The following is a 22,407-nucleotide window of genomic DNA, read 5'->3' on the forward strand; positions in this document are numbered from 1 at the left end:
ACGTATAAATAACATGCTTCCACCTTCATTCCACAATGTTTATACAATAAACACATCTATTCATTCATGCCCTACACGGAACTCTTCAAATTTTCACTTAATCAACCCCAAATTTCTTATTGCACACAGATCCATAAGACACCGCGGTCCCGGTCCATGGAACTCTCTACCAGAGTCTATCAAAAAAATGTTCATCTCTTAATGTTAAATCCATGTTATTATCAGAATAATTTAAGTAAGTTTTTTCTGTGTCAGTATTTCAATTGATCATTAAATCACCATTCCTGTGATTTAATCATCAACAATACTCTATAACCATCATCATCATCATCTCCATCATGACCTTCATTTTGACCATTATCACCATTATCATCATTTTTATCATCTCCATCTTCATCATTATAAAATTATGAAAAAAATAAAAGTTCCATTTTATTCCGGCGTTGTCATTTTTTTCAAGCAATCTGCTTGTGATGACAATCCTTCTCCTGTAAACTGCAAATGTTATATACATGTATATATATATGAAGAGTTTAGTTGCAAAAGGGGTTAGGTCCATTTGGACTATTCCGAGAATAACCATGTTTTTTATTCTCACTTACTGCAATATTCTTATGAGAAACTCAATTGTCATGATGTACTACCCTATCATGTGAACATAAAATTGGGTATAAAAGAAATCTACCTGTCTTCAATTTTTTTTTTTAATTAAAATTGTGGACCTAACCCCTTTTGCAAGTAAACTGAAATGAATCCAATCTCTTTTGATTAAAAAAGTGATTTTTCTTTGCCACTTTCATTCACGTTTTCATTTGAATTTCAAATCGTCTTTGGAATCATCAGATTGCCTAAAAATTTAGAGGTTTAGAGACAGAAAACAATAAAATTTATGAAAAATGGACCTAACCCCTTTTGACAAATGAGTTCTTCAGAAGAGTTTGGTTGCAATAGGGGTTAGTTCTACTCCATGAAAATCATTTTTTTTTTATTCTCCCATATTGCAATATTCTTATGCGAAACTGAATTGTCATGGTACCCTACCACGAGAACATAAAATTGGGTATAAGAGAAATCTACCTGTCTTCATATTTTTTAAGATAATCTTTTCCAAAAAAATATGTGTGGACCTAACCCCTTTTGCAACTAAACTGAAATGGACCTAACCCCTTTTGAAAAAAAAAAAATTTTCTTTGCCATTTTAGTTCACTTTGTAATAGGAATTTCAACTTTTCTTTGGTGTCATCTTATAGAGCTACTAAAAAATCAAATTTGATGAAAAATGGACCTAATCCCTTTTGCAAGTGAGCTCTTTACATATATATATATAGTATAGTATAGTAGTAGGGTGGAGCGAGTTGCTTAGATTTTAGCCGTACAACTAAAATCCAAGCAACTCGCTCCACCCTATTACTATACTACATGAAGCTCCTATATGTACATGTAGTTGAGCACTTTTAAGTAACTGCAGTTTCGTATAGTCATTATATATATATATATATATTTGTAGTAGATCATATTTGTTTAAGATGACTTTTTTATTATACAAAAATCACTTACCGATATATTATGTTAGTTACGCAATAAAAATTGTTTTGTCTACGAATGTTATGAATGCAGAAGAAAACCATAAATCAAATCAAATCAAACTTTTTGCTGCGCGCGCCCCTCTTTTTTGTACTTATCACGCATTGAGCTCTGCCCTACAATGTTCGGGCACAATCATAAAAAAATCCTGTACACCTGTACAAACCATGATATGACCGTGAAATTTTTGCACTTGCCCCCCCCCCCCCCCCCCCGGCCACCGACCCCTGTAACGCGCCTGTGCCGAAAGCTGGATCCGCCCCCTGGCTTTGGAACCCATAAATATCCCCAAGGTTACCACTCCAATCCATCTTTTGTCAGAGCAATGACATACGGTCACAATCATTCAAAAATAAGGTGAGACAACATTCGCGGATATATACATATTGTACGATATCGATAAACTTAATGCGCCTTGGCCTGCACTTTTGCTCTAAAAAAATTATGTCCGGGTTATCTTTGTCTAAAAGAAGCGACTGTGTCAAGACTTTCAACGATCCCGTGAGAGCAGCTTACGATGTCGTCGCGGAAAGTTTCTACCATGAAACTCAAAACCAGAAGGTAAGATCTCGAGAATTTGTCATTGATCACTAGTAGAGTAATCAGCCCCCCAAAAAAAAATGAGGCGACCAGACATGGAGTATATACTGGTATAAAATTTTAATAACTTTGGACCTTTTTAAACAAAAATCAAATTTTGTAATAGATTTTTTACATAATATTAAGAAAAGAATGATTATCATATGTCACCTTTCCCTTTCCTTTTCCCATTTTTTCTTGGTTGTGAAAATTTGGGGGGTTCATGGCTCCCTCATCCCCTAAAAATATATATATAATGATTGCATGTATATCCAGTATATTGTGTAAGATTGAGTGTTATCTCTTATTCATTACCATATGTTGTCATTTCAATACTCCCCCCTGCAGTCCCCCCCCCCCCTTCTCTCTCTCTCTTTCTCTCTCTCCCCCCATCTCCCTCTCCTCTACCATATTTTCTTTATGTAGATATAGGGTCCCTAAAAATCGAAGCCATTTGGTCACCACCACTTTGCAAAGCACAAGATGAAGGGATCATTCCTCTTCTTTATTACTTAATTTACAAAAAAAATCCCACTGCGCCCCCCCCCCCCCCCGCTGTACCGTCCATGCCTGTCTGTGAATGTCAGATGTGAACACAAACGTGATATTTGCATGGCAGGTTTGTGAAAATGTTCAAAAAGTATAGGGTATATATAGATAGGCCTTACCCAGAAAATATTTGCATATAATAGAACAATCATAGCCGCAGTACGGTTTTGAAAATGGAGGGGGGGGGTTGAGCAAGCAAAAAATCACAATCACATGGTCATTTTTCACGTTTTTGTGCACAGTTTTAGGGGAGAAAAGTGGGGGCTGTAGCCCCCCCCCCCCCCGTGAATGATGAGTGACCACAGTAATACCGTCATAAAATTATTGAAAATCTTTACGTTGCACCCGAAACAGTATCACCGAAAATGCCTTCTTAAAATATGTTCCTATATTAGGGAGTTTCTCTATCTAATGTATATAAAAAATCACAATCAAGAAGTTTTTTTAAAATGTGATCACCTCAATGGGCGGTTCGGGATTTTAAAAAAAGGAGGGGCACTTGAAAAAAAAATTACCAAGCAAAAAAAAAGATGTTTTAAAACATCACTTCCTACAGGAAGTGTTTTCCCGTTAAAATAAAAAGGTCCCCAAATAATGAGGAAGGACAAGCCCCTAATGCCCATCCTCGCCCTCCCTAGATCCGCCCCCTGGTCACCTTTGGGGGTGAGAAAGAGGAGGGGTGAGATACCCCCCCCCCCCCCAGCATTTTTATTTCAATATTGATGGGCCCTATAAAGTAAACTAAGGGTATTTCAAAATCACAAGACACGGCAATCTGGGTTTTTTTTCGAACTATTTCTTCTCCTTCCCTTTCTTCATGAAAAAATGTAAATATAGGGCCTACGCTCTCCCCCAATAGCGTAAAGACCCCCAGAATTTGATGGGGCCAGACATAGCTTATGGGGCAAAATGTCATAACTTTCTTATTTTACATCCGATTTTGATGAAATTTTCAGTGTAATGCTCGTTGGATTTTTCTCTTTTTATTCAAATCAAAATTTTGTTGGGGTGGACTTGTCCTTTAATGCGATGTTTGCATGGCATGATTTCCACAGGACTAAGGTGGAGGAGCTTTAATTGAGCATTGAAAAAAAAAACCAGACCAAGTTGACAATATTTGCATAAGATAAAACGATAAAATTAGCACATGGGTCACTGAAAAGTAGGCCTAATACGGCCATGGCGTTTGAAAATTATGTAAAGGGTCTTTATTATGCATGCAGTTGAGATCGTAATATCCAATGTCAGGCGCATGTTATGAGTTTCATCATGGAGCTATTTTACACGGTCACACACTGGGAGCAACTTCACAGATGCAACTTTGGATCTTTCTGACCTAAAAAGGTTCAAAACTAAGTATACAAAACGTATACCTGTTAAATGTGTTGGCATATACACCCCCTCAAAAAATGTCCCATGACCCCCCCCCCCTCCAAAAAAAAAGAGAGAACAAAATGAGAATATAAAAGAAAATGAAATTAAAATATGGATTCAATATACATTTCTGAATATCATTTCTAAATCTATCACAAAATTTAAGTTTTAATTTGAAACAGATAAAATATTTGCTCACTCGATTTGCTTTCTCGCGACTTTTTAGATGTTTATCTCGATAAGCCAAGCAAGTTTTGCACCCTCAAAAATTTGGGGTTCGTTGCGCAACGGTGGTCCCAATCTGAAAAGGTGAAAAGTTCTACCACTCAGGTTGCTACCACTAAAGATCCAGAGAAGAACAGGGTTTGTTTAGAGTGTAGCCTATATCTATAATTTTATGATGCTAATGATTCTATTAACTTTGAATTGTGTTTAAATGGAATAGCCTATTGTTCTCTTGTCGCCTTTATTTCTGTAAGACATTATATATATATATATATATATGTATATATATATATAAATATGAAAATAAAACGAAAGGAAACAAACCATGAAGATAATTAATAGACCCTGGTAAAATTGACAGCCGTTGCCACGGGGCGAAGGGGGGGGGGGCAGTAGTGACTTCTCATTATTTGATTCAAGGAATAAAAAAGGGGTGGGGTGATGAGGACCGAAGAGCATCCCCCTCTTTAATAAGTTTCCTTTTATTTGATTTTCTTTACTGCGCCATGAGCATCTTTTCATCACGGATACCGTTCATTGCAAATGTCGATCCTTTCACGTGTCAAGCCAGGCGAATCATATTAGGCCTTTGGCCTAGGCTATATTTTAGACAGAAGATGTTTATATAAAATAAAACAAAATGAAATAAAATAAAAAATATAATATAATATAAAATGAAATGAAATGAAATAAAAAAGGTCATTTATCATTCAATAATTTATATAATATAATACCGTCATAAACTTATCGAAAATCTTTACGTTGCACCCGAAACATTATCACCGAAAATGCCTTCTTAAAAGATTGTCCTATATTAGGGAGTTTCTCCATCTAATATATATAAAATCACAATCAAGAAGTTTTTAAAAAATGTAGATCACCTCAAAGGGCGGTTCAGAATTTTGAAAAAAGGAGGGGCACTTGAAAAAAAATTACCAAGCAAAAAAAAACGATGTCTATAAAATCACTTTCTACAGGGAGTGTTTTCCCCATAAAATAAAGGGTTACACTTCGTATTTCCGAAGGTTCGTAATTCCGAACCACGTAAATTGCCTATACCTCGATGTTCGTTAATCCGAAAACGAAAAAGGGTTCGTTAATCCGAACATTTGTGGCGTTATTCCGACGGTTCGTTATTCCGAAGGTTCGATAATCCGAAAACAAAATAAGATTCGTTATTCCGAAGGTTCGTTAATCCGAAAAAGAAATAAGGTTCGTTGTTCCGAAGGTGCTTTAATCCGAAAACAAAATAAGGTTCGATGTTCCGAACGTTCGTAATTTCGTAACGAACCTTATTTTGTTTTCGGATTAACGAATCTTCGGAATTACGAACCTCAAATCGATTTCGGACTAACGAACCTTTGGAATTACGAACCTTATTTCGTTTTCGTATTAACGATCCTTCGGAATTACGAACCTTCGGAATTACGAACCTTCGGAAATACGAACCTTCGGAATAACCGAACCTTCGGAATTACGAATGTATGCGAAAATAAAGAGGTCCCCAAATATGGAAGCGCGAGCCCCTAATGCCCATCCTCGCCTTCCCTGATGGATCCGCCTCTGATCACCTTCAGGGATGGCTCTGTGAGTAGGGGTGACGCGCACATTTTCTTTGGAGGGGGGATGAGAATGAGGAGGGGCGAGATACCCCCCCCCCACCCCCTGCATTTTTATTTTAATAATGATAGGCCCTATAAAGTAAACTAAGGGTATTTCAAAATCACAAGACACGGCAATCTGGGTTTTTTTTTCGAACTATTTCTTCTCCTTCCCTTTCTTCATGAAAAATGTAAATATAGGGCCTATATGCTCTCCCCCAATAGCGTAAAGACCCCCAGAATTTGAGGGGCCAGACATAGCTTATGGGGCAAAATCTCTATTTAAAAAAACTGCGAACGAGCAAAACGAGCGACCAATAATGTTGACCTAGACAGAGATTGGCACAATCATTCCGAAAATAATTTCATATTTATTTAAACCCTTACCTTTACCGTTCTTTGTTTTTCTTTTTTTTCTTGGTCCTGTTTTTTTTTTTTTTTTTTTTTTTTTTTTTGGGGGGGGGGTGGGGGCCATGGCCCCATTTCTGTAGGCCTATGCCCGTGCCCCTCCATGACTACCCCTTACAGTGCCACCTGACCGCTTTTATAAATATATGTGACATCTATCATTATAATTTTGTGAGCAATGTCAACTCATTTAAAGGTAAATTCCACCCCAGGAAAATGCTGACTTGAATAAATAAAGAAAACTCAAATTAGTATAGTGCTGAAAATTCCATCAAAATCGGATGCAAAACAAGAAAGTTACGACATTTTAAAGTTTCACATAATTTTTCACAAAACAGTGATATGCACAACTAGGTGAGTCCGTCGATGATGTCCATCACTCACTCTTTCTTTTGTTTTTATTGTTTGAATTATACAATATTTTATTTTTTTATAGATTTGACAATAAGGACCAACTTGACTGAACCATATAGTATTAAACCATGCTAATTTCACATGTTCAGGGAGGAATTAGTCGTTGTATCACTTGACAATGAGGAGAAAATTTGAATATTTCATATTTCATTTAATAAAATACAAAAGAAATAGTGAGTGGATGACGTCATAGTCTCCTCCTTTGCTTACCAGCCAGGATGTGCAAATAACTGTTTTGTGAAATTAAGTGAAACTTTGAAATGTCATAACTTTTTTATTTTACATCCGATTTTGATGAAATTTTCAGTGTTATGCTCGTTGGATATTTCTCTTTTTATTCAAATCAAAATTTTGTTGGGGTGGAATTGTCCTTTAATGCAATGTTTGCATGGCATGATTTCCACAGGACTAAGGTGAAGGAGCTTTAATTGAGCATTGAAAAAAACCCAGACCAAGTTGACAATATTTGCATAAGATAAAACGCTAAAATTTGCACATGGGTCACTGAAAAGTAGGCCTAATACTGACATGGCAATTGAATATTATTTAAAGGATCTTTATAATGCATGCAGTTGAGACCGTAATATCCAATGTCAGGCACATTTTATGAGTTTCATCATGGAGCTATATATTTTACAACGGTCACACACTGGGAGCAACTTCACAGATGCAACTTTGGATCTTTCTGACCTAAAAAGGTTCAAAACTAAGTATACAAAACGTATACCTGTTAAATGTGTTGGCATATACACCCCCTAAAATAATGTCCCATGACCTCCCCCCCCCTCCAAAAAAAAGAGAGAACAAAATGAGAATATAAAAGAAAATGAAATTAAAATAGGTGAGATTCAAGATACATTTCTGAATATTATTTCTAAATCTATCACAAAATTTAAGTTCTAATTTGAAACAGATAAAATATTTGCTCACTCGATTTGCTTTCTCGCGACTTTTTAGATGTTTATCTCGATAGGCCAAGCAAGTTTTGCACCCTAAAAAAATTGGGGTTCGTTGCGCAACGGTGGTCCCAATCTGAAAAGGTAAAAAGTTTAGTCTACCACTAAAGATCAAGAGAAGAACAGGGTTTGTTTAGAGTGTATATTAGAGTATAAAGTTTGTTTAAAGTATATATATATACATATATATATATATATATATATATATATATATATATATATATATATATATATATATAATTACAAATAGAATATATACAAATAGGTAAAAATACGGCTGGGAGCCCATATTCATAGCTGCAAATAATCTGAACGGTGTTCGGTTATGAACTAAAAATTGAATTAGATTGGATTAAATAAACTAAAATGAAATAATATGAAATAAGATATAATATAATTAAATAAAATTAAAAAAATAAAATAAAATAAAACAAAACGAAATGAAATTAAATAAATTAAATTAAAATAAAACAAAATAAAATAAAATAAAATAAAAATATAATTTTTTTTTTCAATTCAATTCATTTATTTCCAATTAAAAATCACAATACAGAAATTCATGAAAATACATAATTGAGCAAATGTAAACCATATTTATGTACATGTATTACAAAAGTCTTCCAGATAAAATATATATTTTTACAATAATTTAACATTTTAAACAACAGAGGAATTACGGAAATTATAAAAACCCAAAAATAGAGTTTGTCTAGATAACCTCCCCTAAAGGAATTAGACAAAATATAATTGACAAAGTAAGATTTAAGAAACTTATTTGCCCACAATTAAACACAAAAGAAAAACCAAAGAAAAAAAATATATAATATAAAATGAAATGAAATAAATAAAATAAAATATAATAAAGTAAAATCTGATAAAATTCAATTAAATGTAAATAGATTTAATTGAATAATAATTGAAGTAAAGTGAACAATAAAACACAACTAATTCAAATAAAGTAATTAAATAATGGCTTTTGTCTTCTGCCTTTTTGTACACTCTTTTTACAATATTTTGGTTTGTTTACAGTACTTATTTGATGATGAACGATACAAAAGCAGCGTACATTTAATGAAAATAAAGCGAAAGTAAATAAACTATGAAGATAATTAATAGACACTGGCAGTGGCGTACCTAGGATTTTCCACAGGGGGGGGGGGGGCAAATTCGTCCGCCAAAAAATTTGACAAGCAAAAAAAAAAGGTATTCAACCACAATTAAAGGATTTCGTAATAGAAAAAAATTTGACAACCAAAAAAAAGAAAAAAAAAAAAAGGTCTTCAAGACTCGTCAGGGGGCAGGGATATGTCCCTTGCATGGATTGTGACTCGTCAGGGGGGCAGTCTGCCCCCTCTGCCCCCCCCCCCCGTAGGTACGCTAGTGGACCCTGGTAATGACAGCCGTTGCCACGGGGCGAAGGGGGGGGGGCAGGAGTGACTTCTCATTATTTGATTCAAGGAATAAAAAAGGGGGTGGGGTGATTAAGACCGAAGAGCATCCCCCTCTTTAATGAGTTTCCTTTTATTTTATTTTCTTACTGCGCCATGAGCATCTTTTCATCACGGATACCGGCTCAATGCAAATGTCGATCCTTTCACGTGTCAAGCCAGGCGAATCATATTAGGCCTTTGGCCTAGGCTATATATTATAGACAGAAGATGTTTATATAAATTAAATTAAATTAAATAGATTAGAATAAAACAAAATGAAATAAAAAAATATAATATAGTATAAAATTAAATGAAATGAAATAAAAAAGGTCATTTATCATTCAATAATTTATATAATATTCGCGTGACGGTGTCTCAGTTCCGCGTTCAACCCCACGATGTTCGTAAACAATTTATAAGCCGACCCCGCCCCCAGCCACGCCTCCTTATCTGTGGGGATTACGTAATGTCGACAAGATCACGCACGTGTCGAACTCGAAGTGCAACGAAGCGGTGTGCCGTATATAGCGCTTAGAGCCCGCCGTGTTTGGTGCAGAAATCGTGCTGTGTTCACTTCGTTTTTGTGTAAATTGGAAGTATTAACAGTCTTCGAGCAGGCGAGCAAGCACAAATACAAAATCAGTCAAGTTGAGAGAATCAATTTACTTGTAATATAAAGGATCGAGATCTTAAAATCATGTCAAGTAGAAGTGATTGCGTTCTTGAGTTCAGCGATCCCGTACGAGAAGCGTCCGAAGCAACCTGTTCAAACCCTTACCATGAAACTGAAAACCCGCAGGTAAACATGTTTATAGTGTCAGCCATTTACTCAAGTCTTTGGTTTGGTTTGGGGAGTGTATTCAGTGTGTTTAATTGTCCTGCTTTTGAAAGTGAAAGGAAAGCTTTAATTAGAGGGTATTATTTTGTCAGACCAAACGTGATTAAAATGCACAAGCTGTTTAATAATTAATAATATGCGAAATACAAAAGACTTGAAAAATCTGTCAAGATTTTGTAAATTCATTATTTTTTTATGTCAAAATTTTAATATCTTAAGTGTAGTTGCTGTCTTGGACTTGGTTACTTTCTCGTATTAGGGCATGATTTCAGATTTTTTTGGATTGCACCTGCACACTAGTGGGGTACCAGTCTCCAGATACTCTCTGGCATGTCGGGAGTGGGTGGGTTAATTTGTGCCCGTTTCTATTTCTATTACTGCTCTTGAGTCTTGTATTGTACATATGTTTATTATCATCATGTTTGATTCTTTTTTTCTTTCTTTTTATTAATCTATTTTTTTGTTACCTTGGTATTTTTTTCTTATGCCTATTATTGCCATTGTTGTAAGTTGTTATATTTCTTCTATGGCTATGCCCCCAGGAGGGGCCGTCAAAGAAATAAAATCATTGTCATTGTCATTGTCAGTATGTCTAACTGAGAATGGACCGCTAGGCCTAGACTACCATTGCAAATGCTTGTAAATATGAATTTAAAAAAAAAAAATCAAAAATAAAGTAATAGAAAGAAAAATTTATTAGAAAAATTATGGTGAATCATAATCATATTAAACATTCACTAGATTTTATTTGGATTTGATGAAATACAAATTAGTCAAGATGAAAAAGTTAAAAGTCTACTGTCTAGAAAGTTCTAAGTCTAACTTTCGTATTTGCTGAAAATAAACTTAGTCTCAGAACATGCAGAAAGTTAGAACTGATTTATTCTTATCAGTTTTGTTTTGCTAACTGCTCTCTCTATCTCATCATTAATTGATCCATGCAGGTGGGGTGCCAAGGCCTGCCCCTCTATTTTTAATTTGATAATTGCCTGATAACTAAAGGGGAAGTTCACCCTAACAAAAAGTTTATTGTAAAAATAGCTAAAAAAACAATTTGAAAAATACCTCCAAATAGGTTTGAAATAAATCCATCAAAAGATTAAAAAGTTACTAGAATTTAAATTATTTGATTTGTGACGTCATATGCGAGCAGCATTCCTACATAGCAAATGCACTCATTCAATGAACAAGGTTATGATATAACCTTGTTCTCAGTTATATCTCCATGTGTGGCAAAATAAGGGTGGCAATTTTTGGCTTATTTTCTCTTTTTCTTTGGGACAAATGCTTGATTTTTTTTACACTGAGTTTCCATTACACCTATTCGTCATACAACTTGGCTCTTAAGTAAATTTGATTCTTTAAATTATTTTTTTCTTAGTTAAAAATAGAGATAAAAAATTTGAAAAAATTAAAATTTTCTTGCCATATAACTTTCCACCAATAGAGGGCATACACAAAAATATGCCCCAAAATCAAGTTTTTGAGCGCTCTGGTGAATACAAAAATTATTCCCAAGTTACTAATGAAAAATAAATTGCAACTGTATGGAAATTAGTAATTTTGGTCACAAAAGTGATATTTTAATGATTCTTTAAAGTGTGTGCTCTGTACAACATTGGCATACCATAGTCCTACCTGTAGATTCCCCACAGGCAGGATGGTTGCAGTGAACAAGTGAGCAAATGGTAAAAAATCAATGAAATGTCATTTTCTCTGAAAAATGAAAATGGTACTGTACCTTTTATATATCAATAGACAAATCATTTCACACCCGATCATAAAAAGAAAACAAAAATAAGTCACCAGGAACCATTACAAAATTAAATCCGTGCATATAGGGCACCTGCTCATTTATAACGTCACAAATCAAAAACTCAAAATTCCAATAACTTTCTTAATCTTGAATACTTTCCTCAAACCTTCACCAATATTTTTTATTATTTTTCTGCTATTTTAATAACAAACTTTTCTTCAGGGTGAACTTCCCCTTTAAATATAACAAAGTGGTCTATAGTGCCCCCTCTAATTTTAAATTTGCTTTTTATACCCCTCACTTTTTTAAAAATCTTGGTGCCTCGACTGTTTTCATTTTTTTTTCTTCAAATTTTGCAGGGTATAGTGGATCTGTGTATGTCGCAGAATACTCTTATTTCTGATCTTATTCTTGAAAAGGTAAGAATAATTTTTTTTTTTTAAATTCCTTAGAAAGTTAATTTAGAGATGTTTTTTTTCCTTGAAATGTTTTTGTAATTATGGCCGGTAAAGACTTCCCCAAACAAGAGGATGATTTGAACAGATAAAAAAAAAAAAAACAAGCATTACACCTAAAACTTCCTCAAATTTGGAATGTAACATGAGAAACATTGCAAATTACAAAGAATAAAAAAAAAAATCCATGTTGCATTAAACCACTTGCAACTGAAAATTAAAGTTTGATTTAGTAGGACTTTTATTGAAATCCTTGTGAAACATCCCAAGCAAGTTTCTTTAAATCATTCAGGTCAACTACTCTAATTTAAATGCGATTTTTAACCAGACTTACATGTTTGTGAAACACTTCACCTCTTCCAGAATTAAAGATAAATGCCAGTTGTCATAACGATCTCAAAATGAGTTCGAACAGAATCCAACGAAATTACCACCAAAGTGTCTGTATGTATAAATAACAAGTATGTGCCAAATAGCTCTGGAAGAAAATGCGTAATTGCTGAGAAATGAGCAAAATAAGCACAGAATTCCATCAAATGTTGGGTAGTTTTTAAAGCAATATTAATACACTGTGCCACATATGCCTTCCTGTGTTAGTGATCATCAGAAATTATCGATTTTGAGCTGAGATATCATGATTTTACAAAGATAAGTTTACATTAATATACCAGACCTAGGTGTATGATAATATTTTGACAATTAACCTTGATTTAAAAGACTTTCTCATGAAATAATTGTTTGCTGCAACTACTGTCTTTTACCTTTAAAACAAGTATATTTATTTATCAGTTACAACAGCCAGAATTGTTGAAATGGGAGAAGACGATGCTGACATATACAGAGAGAAGAGGGACGGCAAGATTGAGAGTTGCCATTGCAAAACTTTTAGAAGACCAGACTGGCTCTCCGCAACAGATAGATCCAGATAAGGTATGACTATTGGTGCCACATTGTCCAAAATTTCATCCTGTGCCTTGGAACGTTTCTTGCAGATAAATCCTGACACTATGCAAATCATCACATCACCAATATCATCATCATCCTAATCATTAATTATCATCATCATTCATCATCCTAATCATTGATTATCATCATCATCATCACCATCATCATCATTTATCCTAATCATTAATTATCATCATCATCGTAATCATCGATTATCATCATCATCATCCTAATCATTAATCATCATCACCATCATTCATCATCATCATCCTAATCATTAATTAACATCATTCATCATCATCATTGCTGCTGTTATTCTCACTTTATTTCTACCTTTAATCATACCACACGTTGATAAAAGGAACAAAGTGCCAGAGATATTAAATAAAGACATGTAATATTCTCCTTCATCTCTTCATCATCATCATTATTTGATTGTCATCCATTTCGAGTTGCCTAGGAGACCTTAATGAATATTTTAAAGTACAAGGTGTTGTACATCTATCCATTATCATTTCAACTGAAGTTTTTCTCAATATAATCTTACAGCTTTAGTTGCATAGCTTGAATACAATATGAATGATCTTATTTTTTAATATTCAGATGTGCATTATGAATGGGGTTACTGGAGTGATGAACTTACTGACCTATGTTTTATTTGAAGAAGGAGGTAAGACTTGCAGTTTGTTTACACAAGAATAAATTAATTAAAAATTATTGCTTAACTTAATAATCTAAAAGTCTGGATAAGGATATAGTACAGTAAAAAAATGCAGTGAATTCTTTTCTCTTTAATCTTTTTGTGGGGTTTTTCATTTATTATAGCAGTGATGATGGTGATGACACTGATGAAAAAATGAAGGTGATGATGATGATAGTGATGACGATGAAGATGATGATGGTGATGATGGTAGAGATGATGACGACCCTGATGATGATGGTAATGATGATGACAATGATGATGGTGATGATGATGATAATGGTGGTGGTGGTGGTAGTAATGATAAAGACATTAATGATGATTATGATAACAATGATAGTGATAAAATTTGGTGGTGGTAATGAATGATTATGATGGTCATCCTATAATGATGACGATGATGATCACAAAACGATTGTTGTGCACACTCTTTATCACATTTATAATCCCTCTTTTATTATATTTCTCTCCTAGATACGGTTCTATGTCCTGCTCCATTTTATTACTCTATCCCAAGGGATATCATGTACATCTCCAAGATCAAAGTCTATCCAGTCCCACTCAGCAGCAAGGTAAGAAATAATAAAGTAGCAGAAAATTGCTAATTTTCTAGAGAAGAGACCCTTGTGATTATTTTATTTTCGGTTACAGGGGCCCATCTTACAAACAGTTGTGATTGATCTGATCAATGGCAACTATGGAAAGCCAGCAAAGTTAACATATAATATGCATGTTTGTTCAAAATATTTTCTAGGATGCATATTCATGCATTCATAGATTTCTTGACAATTTGGTGTGTTCTCCTTTGTTTACAAAAGACATTTTGCAAATTTCCTGGAGAAAAGATTATGACACTGATGGAGTTCCATAGAGTTATGATTGATTGGTCAATCATAACTCTTTTTAAGACGGGGGCCCTGATGTACGTCTTGGTCAGACACACTCACTTCGATGCACAGTGAACTTCATATTATTTGTTGCTTTTTAGATATTTCCTGACAGACTTCTACATGTATTTTGTGCAAAGCTTGAATACAGTCCCTTTTACTCTTCATCAATAACAGTTTTTCTCATTTTGGTCATGTTAATTAATCCCTTCAAATGATTTATTTTACAGCCAGGGGAGAATGGATTGAAACCATTTGAGTTGACTGTTGACCATCTTGAGAAAGCACTTGAAAAGGCAAGAAAAGAGGTGAGTGCTTTAGATTATTGACGACTTAGCTAATTCAAGTTAATTATAGTGTCATCACCCCAGTCATTGGATTCTGGCATGCCCGCATACAACGTATGGATTTTCTCCATCCCTGGGGGGCATTCCAACAAGAGTTCCAAGACTCAATTGCTAGGTATACTACATACCGGTAGGCTTTCGTATCCTAACGAGTACCCATTTAACACCTGGGTGGAGAGTGGCAAAGTGTGGATTGACGCTATGCCAGAGCACGCAAGGCTGCGGTGGGATTCGAACACACAACCCTCTGACTACAAGACGAGAGTCAGAACCACTACACCGAGAGGCTTCCAAGATCCAAAGTGTAATGAAATTGGTTATTTTGCATCCTTGGAACCCCTTCTGTACAATTTAATTTTGCCAATGTGAGGATACGGGTTGGAATTCATAAATCAGACGAAGCAGTTGTTTTTGCGGTTCTATTGGGTATGAGGCCAATCTTTATTTCATCATGTTCAAATCAAACAAAAGAGGGTAGAAGACCCTTGACTGAGGTCACTTCAGTTGCTGTAGAATTAAAAGACACAAAATTACAGTAAGTATTGCATCATTATGATCACAAATAATTACTTGCTACAGCTGCTTTCAGAGCAGAGCAGAAAACTAAAGGTCCATAATTACAAATATATCGTCTTCCATATCATGTATGCAATTTAGTTCATACATGTACATTGTATATATTGAGTTTACCTCAGCCTATGAAATGCATGTAGTAAATAGATCTGCAAAGAAGGCCATTCCCTATTTATTACTTTCACATAGATATATATACCGGTAACACAATTCTGCAAATGAGTGAGCTATCATAATCATTCTATCAGTCTTAAGCAATATAGAAACATACTCGAACTAATCACAATACAAATCAGTGGGGCATGACATCTACCAATATTTAAGTCACCTCAACTCTAGAAAAGATTTCAATATTTGCTATCTGTAATTAGTTATTAACACATTTGCTTACCAACGTGAATTCCTCAAGAAAACCAACAGGCCCTGTCTTTATGAATACAAGGCTTACCAAAAGGCAGTTATACATAGTATTATGTCTTAATGACATGCCTTTCTAGCATTAATAGGCATAACTTGGTTACTATACCAGCATGCCTCCTTCATGTAAATTGAAGTTATCTCCCTCTTCTTCACACAAATTATAATCTGTCTAATATAGCTCCTCAGCAAATCTTAACATCAGAGAGTAAATTATATACTGTACTCACATATTAAGGTGTCCAAAATCAACTATATACATCAAGAATATCAGGATGAGACATCGATTACCGCTTCATGTAGGCACATGCAGCTACAGCCAGTCTCATCTGCTCACTGCATGTTTGAGCTTTTTCCTGCATGCAGTGAGTGTATGTCCACTGGAGCATATCGCTCCTCTTTAGCTACATTCCTTTTGTACCTGACTAATTTGCATTATAAAGAAAGGGTTATTTCTCATCCCCTCACAATCTCCCCTGCTAAAATTCAAGTTTGTCCTCAAACTTGGCATAATTCTAATAATAATATATAACTTAAACAAAACTCATGAGCACTAACAATTTTTTTTTTTTTTTTTTTTTTTTTTTTGCTTTCCATATAGTTGCATAATAGGTACCAAAATACATGTACATTATAACTTTGTCCTTGTCTCAAAGTAAACATATACTTCTTCAGATATACATCCAAACTTATTCTCCTCCCCAAATCCCAACTTTAAATACATTTCTTTCCTAAACCTGTATGAAAACAACAAAACTATAATTAATGTGTGTGTGTTCACTAACACATCTTATCAATCAATATTCCCACTACCACTGTTTTCTTCAATAACATTGATTAAAGTTTTGTTCGCAAACGCTGATATCGTCCACAAGATTCCAACCACTTTCTCCAATAATAGTTCCATATCAGGTAGTAAGAGTTGCTATTAATATGACGTAGAGGTTTCATCCCAATGTAACTGGCGATTAATACCACTTTGGAGTCTGTCAATCAAAACTCCACTATGTTCGTTCTGTGCTCTGGGCTTTACTCTGGCATTACCATTAATGACGTTAGCTGTCGCTGCAGACCGAGGTAGACGGAGAGGATTGCGGTGTTTCCCTTTCATCAGCCTCAGGCTTCGACGTAGACGTGGAGGTGGGGAAAGGGGGTCATCCTCTTCACTAATTTCTGGTGTAGACGGGGAGGGGGGGTCGTCCTCATCACTGGATTCTGGTTCAGGGGTCCGGACATGTAATTCAGGCTGTTCGTCAGTGGACTCGGCTGGTAGATCCCTCACCACTATTTCAATGGCTGAGCTAGAGTCATCAGAAATGCTATCAGTCTGCTCTTGGGGGGTATTGCGTGTTCTCCCCTGTCTGGTTTTGGGAATGACAGGGTCCGATTGTTCCCTGACTGGGCACACCTTTAGCTCCCTTCGGTTGACAGTCCGTGGACCACCACTGCCATCTGCTTTCTCAATAGCATAGACTGCTCCCTCTCCTGGTCGGGATACAACCTTGTATACTGTTGATTGCCACCCATCAGCAATTTTATGTCTACCTTGAGGATGGCTCCTTAGGTACACTCTGGTGCCAACAGTCAGTGGTCTCTCTTTGGCAGATTTGTCGTAGTGTGCCTTGCGATAAGCTGCTTCATGATCAAGTCTCTCCCCTGCTTTTTGGTAAGCCCATTGTAGAACCTTGGTGTGGTTAGCCAGCCAGTCATTCACATTAGAAGTGTCGTGTTGCGACTCTTCACCCAGTAGGAAGTCAACTGGAAGTTTGGGATCCCTCCCAAACATGATGTAGAAAGGGGCGAAACCAGTTGAGGCATGCTGGGTTGCATTGTAGGCATAGATTACTTCTGGAAGAAATTCTGACCATCTACGTTTCTTTTCAGGAGGGAGTGTTTTTAGTAAATCATGCAATGTTCTGTTAAACCTCTCGGCTTGACCGTTACCCTCTGGGTGGTAGGGTGTTGTATGTGATTTGTAGATTCCGTACTGTCGACACAAGGATTGGATAAGCGACGACTCAAAATTACGCCCCTGGTCTGAATGGAGTCGATGCGGCACCCCAAACTTGCTGAACCATTCTCTTACAAGTACCTTCGCTGTGGTTTCAGCTGTTTGATTCCTAGTTGCGACTGCCAATGAATATTTGGAAAATGCATCAGTCATGACAAGAACATTTTCCTTGCCTGTTGAGTCTGGTTCTAGTAGAGTGAAGTCAACAGCCAGCAATTCATTTGGGTGAGAAGCTGTCAATCCCCTCATGGGTTCTCTGATCCTTGGTGGATTTTTCGCCTTGGTACATCGATCACACTGATTACACCAATCTTTGATGTGCATCGTCATCCTTGGCCAGTAACATCGACTCCTAACTAGGCTTGTAGTTCTTTTCACAGCTTGATGTCCTGTCTGGTCATGGCAAGCCTTTAGTACATCCTTGATGAGTACTCTGGGTAGAAGTAACTGCCAAACATTTTCCAAGTCACAGACTCTGTATAAGAGACCACCCTTTTCTCTTATCTTCTCCATCTGCCGCAAGAGAAGTATTACACTTTCGTCTTCTATAGCCCTCTGTTCTCTGTTTGGCTTTTCTTTCCTCTCCCAGTAGTATCGGAATTTGCTGATAGTTGGATCTCGAAGCTGAAATTCTTCCAACTGTTCCCTTGAATAGTTCGGGAATGGGGCAGGCGTAGGAGAAGGTTCCTCATTATCCTGCATTTCTCCCTTGTCTTGGATAAATTGGGAATAGACATGAGTGTGCTGGAGTTCCTCTGGCAACCGAGTAGCTCCCACTACCATACAACATCCATCAGAAGTATATATCGCCTCTTCTGCAGTGTCGGGTGATGCATGGGGGCGACGAGATAATCCATCCGCTACCATGTTTGACGCTCCAGGTTTGTATTGTACATCAAAGTTGAATGCGGAGAGAGCGCCAACCCATCGCTGTTCTACAGCCCCAAGTTTCGCCGAGTTAAGATGAGCCAGAGGGTTATTGTCTGTGAACACTGTAAATGTACTCCCGATAAGATAATCTCTGAATTTCTCTGAAATTGCCCATTTCATCCCCAGTAGTTCAAGCTTCATACTGGAGTACCTTTCCATGTTCTTCTCTGCACCTCTGAGCGTTCGACTGGCATAAGCGATTACCAGACGCTTACCACCTTGCCTCTGGAAAAGAACAGCTCCTAGTCCCTGTAGACTTGCATCAACCTCGAGCTCAAATGGTCTTGTGAAGTCTGCATATCCAAGCACTGGCGGTTGACATAGTTTCTCTTTGAGCTCCTCAAATGCCGCCTGGTGTTCTGGTTCCCACGTAAAGGGTGTTGTTTTTCTTTCTTTCCTCTTCTCAACTTGGATGGCAACCAGACTGTGCAGGGGGCCAGCAATCTGTGAAAATCCTTTCACAAATCGTCGATAGAAGGAGCAGAACCCCAGAAAAGAGCGTAGCTCTTTCAGATTCCTTGGTGTTGGCCAGCTCCTCACCACCTCGATCTTGTCCGGATCTGTCTGCACGCCCTCTCTTGAAACTTTATGGCCCAAATACCTCACTTCTGGACGGAACAGTTCACATTTTGAGGGCTTGATCTTTAGTCCATGCTTGCGAAGTCTGTCAAATACACGGTCTAGTCTTTCAAGCTGTTCTTCAAAGGTAGTCGAATACACTAAAATGTCGTCCAGATAGCACAAGACAGACGAGAAGAACTGGTCCCCTAGGCAAATTTGCATTAGACGCTGGAACGTTCCTGGCGCATTACACAATCCAAAAGGCATGCGTACATATTCGTATAAGCCAAAGGGTGTTGTAAAGCTTGTCTTGTGTTGGTCCCTCTCATCCATAGCCACTTGGTGATAGCCCGACAAGAGATCAAGTGTCGAAAACCATTGTGCGCCATATAATGCATCCATTGATTCGTCAATCCTTGGTATTGGATAGGCATCTTTCCTAGTTTTCTGATTCAATTTGCGGTAGTCCACACATAGCCTCAATGAACCATCTTTTTTGCGAACCAATACAATTGGTGATGCATAAGGACTTGTACTTTCCTTGATAACCTTTTTCTCCAGTAGCTTTCGGATATGCTCTCTAACTTCTTCCAGCTGGGATGGGGGGATGGGGGGATACGCCTGTATGATAAGCTTAACAGGCTCCTCATCTACTGTTCTGACTTGGTGGGTTACCGTTTCCGTATGGCCCAAGTCCTCTTCCGAGGCAGCAAAGACATCACTATTTCGTAACAACAGGGCTTCTGCTTGTTGTCTCTGCTCCTCACTCAGTCCTTTCCATAGTAGTCCAGGTGTCTCTAGCAGCTTCATTCTACCTGTATCAGTTTGTTGGTCCCCACTTGCAACCATTCTTTGACACAAGACACTATTGTCATCGATCATCGATGCAAGTTGAAGAGATCCAATTGGAGTTCTGGGATTTAAGAAGATGTCCTCATCTGTGGTATTGTATAATTGTACAGTTATTCTCCCCCTACACGAATGAGCCAGAGTCGGACTGAGGATGATTCCCTTCGGAGTTTGCACAATTTGGTCCACAATTACCGCGGTTTGGGTAGGACAAGTGGGTCCTGTCACCTCTATGGCTTGTATTGATCGAGCTGGGACTCTCACCTTCCCTCTTCCGGCAACACGAACAAGGCCCACAGTACTTTTCTTGTCGATCCAGTTCTTGCTTGTGACAACTGACGCATCAGCTCCAATTACGGCTGCTAAGGTCTCACCTGGCAAACCTTGCAGAACATTCATTCCGAGCAAAATGGGATGTTTTGGTTTATGTGATGTATTTGTTACTAGAATACCTCTTTTCGGAACTGTAATGCCAGCAATAGTCACATCAGCCTCAAAATATCCAGAGTAAGGAATATCTGTCCCATTTGCTGCACTAAGAGAAATCCAGTTTAATTTCTTTAGGGTCGACGGCGAAAATGATCGCTGGAAGCAATTGGAAGTGATGGTTGTGACTTGAGACCCACAGTCTACCACACTAGTGAGTTCCACCCCATTAATAAATATGATGCTTGTTGGGCAAATACCAATGAGCATGTTTTGTTCTCCATTTCCAGAGCCCCTTTCAAAACTCTCTGACTCTGAAGAGACACCCAGGGCTTGGCTCTCAGCCCTGGGTGTATACAGTTTCCCTGTTGCTGTTGCCGACTGTTTGACTGTCCAGCCCTCTGTGTACGTGGATTGCCCCCAGGATGAGGACTCTCACACTCCCTTGCATAATGACCCATGCGGTGGCATCGATGGCACTCAATCTTATTCTTGTCTAGAGGAGGTCTCCTGAATCTCCTGGCATTGTCCTGCGTCTCCTCTAACTGACTTAGACGAGAATTGAAAATGCCCTGCTGTACTATCATCTTGTCAAGTAGCTCTGTTTGGCCTTTGATCGCTGCAGTGAGCCCCTCTACCATCTTTCCCATCTCGGCTGTGGCTTCGGCCTGGTAGGTGGTGCATTTCTTTTTGCGTGGGTTGGTGCCCTTAAGTTCTTCCTCATCCATCTCCACCGCCCAGTCTCGTGCCTCTAGAAAAGACAATTCTGGCTTTTCTTTAAACAACCGCTTCACTTCCCTCCTGAGTACTGGGTCACTCAACCCATCTTTAAACTGTTCTTTGATGATATTCTTCGACTCCGGAGCTCCTGGTTTGCGTTGCAATCGAGTCGCCAATGCAAGTAAGGCATATGCGTACTGTGCCACAGACTCATCTTCATTTTGTACTCGGTTATATATCTGCCGCATTAGTTGACTAGCATTCAGCTTGTCCCCAAAGGCTTCCAATAAGATGTTCATTATTGAATCAGCATCCTTCTTTTCTCTATCTGGGCGATGTTGCACCTCTTGCCTTGCAGATCCTTCCAGGTGAGCTAGCACGTAGTCAATAGCACTCTCACCCGTCAGCTTTCGAAGTTTAATTCCTGCCTTAATGTCCTCCACAAAATCTGAGACCAGCATGTTTTCAGTGCCACTAAAGGGCCTGATTTTCTTTTCCTTGGGCGGGAAATACACTTCCCTACTTTTCAGCTCCAATGACAGCTTTTCTAGCTCCTCCCTCATCTCTTCCATGGTCGTCATCTTCCTACCCTCTTTTGTCTTTTACTCCTTGATCGTTACACACCTGGCCAAGCCAATAGTTCTCAGTTATCTGAAGAGAAGCCGCACCCCATCCGTACTACCAAATGTGAGGATACGGGTTGGAATTCATAAATCAGACGAAGCAGTTGTTTTTGCGGTTCTATTGGGTATGAGGCCAATCTTTATTTCATCATGTTCAAATCAAACAAAAGAGGGTAGAAGACCCTTGACTGAGGTCACTTCAGTTGCTGTAGAATTAAAAGACACAAAATTACAGTAAGTATTGCATCA

At 37.4% G+C, this 22,407-nt stretch overlaps 1 protein-coding gene across 2 annotated transcripts; it reads left to right on the top strand.

The window, feature by feature from the left end:
• Positions 1 to 1,991: 1,991 nt before the first annotated feature.
• On the top strand, positions 1,992 to 15,412 carry LOC135155524 (1-aminocyclopropane-1-carboxylate synthase-like protein 1). Of its 2 annotated transcripts, none has more exons than XM_064104852.1 (6): positions 1,992 to 2,145; positions 12,074 to 12,133; positions 12,959 to 13,099; positions 13,718 to 13,784; positions 14,289 to 14,386; positions 14,932 to 15,412. In XM_064104852.1, exons 1-6 carry the CDS (start codon positions 1,993 to 1,995, stop codon positions 15,028 to 15,030), a joined length of 618 nt encoding a protein of 205 aa, XP_063960922.1. In that variant the 5' UTR covers position 1,992; the 3' UTR covers positions 15,031 to 15,412. The 2 variants fall into 2 exon arrangements, with proteins under 2 accessions (XP_063960922.1, XP_063960923.1); XM_064104853.1 differs by lacking the exon at positions 1,992 to 2,145 and adding an exon at positions 9,657 to 9,919 and having other exon boundaries at positions 14,932 to 15,407.
• The last annotated feature ends 6,995 nt before the right edge of the window (positions 15,413 to 22,407 follow it).

This window comes from Lytechinus pictus, chromosome 9 (genome assembly GCF_037042905.1).
Source record: "Lytechinus pictus isolate F3 Inbred chromosome 9, Lp3.0, whole genome shotgun sequence".
NCBI classification, from domain to species: domain Eukaryota; kingdom Metazoa; phylum Echinodermata; class Echinoidea; order Temnopleuroida; family Toxopneustidae; genus Lytechinus; species Lytechinus pictus.

Bases quoted from the DNA above. Each gene is read 5' to 3' on its own strand.
- LOC135155524 (XM_064104852.1), top strand. From the start codon at position 1,993: ATGCGCCTTGGCCTGCACTTTTGCTCTAAAAAAATTATGTCCGGGTTA. The intron at 12,134-12,958 runs GTAAGAATAATT...TTTATTTATCAG, and splicing joins CTGATCTTATTCTTGAAAAG to TTACAACAGCCAGAATTGTT. The intron at 14,387-14,931 runs GTAAGAAATAAT...TTTATTTTACAG, and splicing joins CAGTCCCACTCAGCAGCAAG to CCAGGGGAGAATGGATTGAA.